This window comes from Triticum aestivum, chromosome 3D, assembly GCF_018294505.1.
Source record: "Triticum aestivum cultivar Chinese Spring chromosome 3D, IWGSC CS RefSeq v2.1, whole genome shotgun sequence".
Lineage (NCBI taxonomy): Eukaryota > Viridiplantae > Streptophyta > Magnoliopsida > Poales > Poaceae > Triticum > Triticum aestivum.
Genome location: NC_057802.1, coordinates 394,279,157 through 394,282,171, shown reverse-complemented (window position 1 = coordinate 394,282,171; position 3,015 = coordinate 394,279,157). Strand labels below are relative to the sequence as shown.

Below are 3,015 nucleotides of genomic sequence, written 5' to 3'. Positions count from 1 at the left end.
AGCTACTACCCACCCTCACCATCAACCGGCACTGCCCCAACTACGCCTGGGACTGGAGACTGCCCGCCCTCACCGTCGGCCGGCACCTCTCCTACCACCCCTGGCGGTGGCTACTACCCGCCCTCGCCAGACAGCGGCACTGCGCCTACCACGCCTGGTGGCGGGAACTGCCCTCCCTCGCCGTCCGCCGGTACCTCTCCGACCACTCCTGGCGGTGGCTACTGCCCGCCCTCGCCAGCCAGCGGCACTGCGCCTACCACGCCTGGTGGCGGGAATTGCCCACCCTCGCCGTCCGCCGGCACCTCTCCGACCACACCTGGTGGCAGCTACTACCCACCCTCACCATCAACCGGCACTGACCCGAACACGCCGGGTAGCGGTGACTGTCCGCCAGCCCCGTCCACCGGCACCTCGCCGAGCACCCCTGGTGGTGGTGGCTACTACCCACCCTCGCCATCCACTGGAACTGACCCAAACACGCCTGGTGGCGGCTGCCCGTCCACGGGCACCTCACCGACGCCTTGCATTGGCACAACTCCTCCCTCGGGCACTACGCCGACCCCAAACGTACCGTTGCCTCCAAGCACTCCCACGCCGTTCGACCCAAACAGCCCACCCTACTCCCCGCTGGTACCGACGCCGCCGACGAACACCCCCACGCCATTTGACCCAAACACCCCACCGTTCTCCACTGGCCCTTACGGGTACGTGTAGCTCGTTAAACTTCCGAAAACCCTCGCATCATGCGTATGACTAGTTTACCATGCACTACTAACCTAACGTACATGTGCATTGCAGTTATTGGATGTCGCACCCGGGCGTGATATGGGGCCTGTTCGGATACTGGTGCCCGCTGGTGCGGCTGTTCGGCCCGAGCGCCGCGGTGCCGTTCGGGTACGACCTGACCGTGCCGGAGGCGCTGGCCAACACGCGCGCCGACGGCGTGGGCGCGCTCTACCGCGAGGGCACGGCGTCGCTGCTCAACTCCATGGTCAGCAGCGGGTTCCCCTTCACCACGGCGCAGGTGAAGGACGCGTTCGGCGCCGCGCTCAGCTCCGGCGACGATCGCGCCGCCGCCGCGCAGGCGCAGCTCTTCAAGATGGCAAACGAGGGGCTTGCCAAGCACTAGGCGTGGGTTCGTGACTGATGCCGAGCTGCACTGGCATGCAGCGTCACGCGACAACCCGCCAGCTTGGATCTCTTCTAAAGTACGTGTTTGACTCGTTTGATCCTGGTTTAGATGTTGTGTCGTGCTTGTATTAGGCGTGCTGCGTGCACGTGATCTCTGCGTGTTTGTGAGAGAGAGTGTGTGTGTCTAGAAGTGTTTAAGTGGCCTGTGAATTCGGTCTGCGTACGTACGTAGCGTTCTGCTAGCTGCAACTGTGTTTTAGTAGTTCCAGACTTCCAGCACCAATGCAGAGATAAATCAAGTGCAGCTAATGTTGGACGGGGAATCGACACGTCAGTACTTGTGCATTTACGCCGAACTGTTGTGTGATGCAGAACTGTGCGGTCATTGATGCCACACCATACTGAATTTCAACCAGAAAAATAGGCCTAGCCCTTCCTCGAGACATTCAGAGTATTTGTTTGCACGTGAAGGTAAGTTCGACCATCGCCTATCGTTACAAGGGGGGAATTATCCAGTGACACGACCCATCACATATACCCAGCTCCTGGACTGCGTGTTTCGTCGGATCTACATGCAAGGAACAGGATCAACTCACTTATCATTTGCACCCACACCCTCTGCCACCCTAAAAAAACAGCCTATCCTTGTAAAAGCACAACAAACGTACTCCCTCCGTCCGAAAATACTTGTCATCAAAATGGATAGAACAAGATGTATCTAGAACTAAAATACATCTAGATACATCCCCTTTTATTCATTTTGATGACAAGTATTTCCGGACGGAGGGAGTACACATCTTTCCCCATCGTCAATTTCTTACCGACAGGTATTGAACACTATCCGTATGATGTTATCTGAATCGAACCAAGAGGCGTAGATTCATCAAACTTACACCACATCATTTACAAAAAAGAATTTCCCTCCGCTTTATATTATAAAGCAACGAACCAAGCATCCAACACAACAGTATAAAGTACAATCGAGTCATAAAGTTACGCTGGGGCACAGCAGGACAAGCTCCAAACAAAGCTAAAAAAAGCTAATCCGTCTCGGGAGGCCCTGCTCTGTTACTCCCTCTGTCCCAAAATTCTTGTCTTAGATTTGTCTAAATACGGATGTATCAAGTCACGTTTTAGTATTAGATACATCCATATCTAGACAAATTTAAGACAATAATTTTAGGACGGAGGAAGTACTTCACAGGCAGTCAGTGACGAAAAATTGATTCAAATAAGAAATGTAAAGATGAAATGTTGCCCAGCTGAAACACATAAGCAACAATGTAGTACATGCTAAAATTCAGTACATTTAAAAGAAGCTACCATTGATATAGCAAGCAACAACAAAAATCAGTATGGCTAAAATAAACCCTCTTTTTTGCAAGTTAATACACATTCAACAAGGGGAAATCCACTTTGGCTCTTGGGTCCAGATGCACCCGGAATCTAGACCGCACGCCTGCATCGAGATTTGCACATGTCCATGTATTCGTTCACGTATTTCGTTTTACATTTTTCAGCACTGGCCCACATGTCAGATGTACGGGCCCGTTTGTTCTCCTCTCCGCTCCGTTTAGTACAGATGCACGCCAACGGAGCGGCATCCGAGCCCACCACACCGCGTCAGGCCCAATATTTCTACACACACCACCGCCTGGCCCACCACTCCCCTCCCCGTCTTCTTCCTCTGCAATACACGGACTGATCCAACCACACCGGCGATGGACTGTTCTGCCTCCTCCAGCAGGCGCCAGCCTACCCCGTCTTCTCTCCCGCTAATCCCATGCCTGTTCTGCAAAGAGAGAATCATCACGAACATCTGTGGCCCTCGCGGTTTCCAGCCTGGTAATCGCTACTACAAGTGCTGGAAGAAGGATGTGAGCC

The 3,015-nt window shown here is 53.8% G+C and overlaps 1 protein-coding gene across 1 annotated transcript in view; it reads left to right on the top strand.

Annotated features, from left to right (window-relative positions):
- The window catches only part of LOC123079127 (vegetative cell wall protein gp1), a gene marked incomplete in the record, with an annotated part of 2,539 nt that extends 1,085 nt beyond the window's left edge, over positions 1-1,454 (top strand). The window contains 2 exon segments of the mRNA XM_044501802.1: positions 1-704; positions 799-1,454. Coding sequence (XP_044357737.1) covers positions 1-704; positions 799-1,129 — 1,035 coding nt within the window.
- Positions 1,455-3,015: the final 1,561 nt, after the last annotated feature.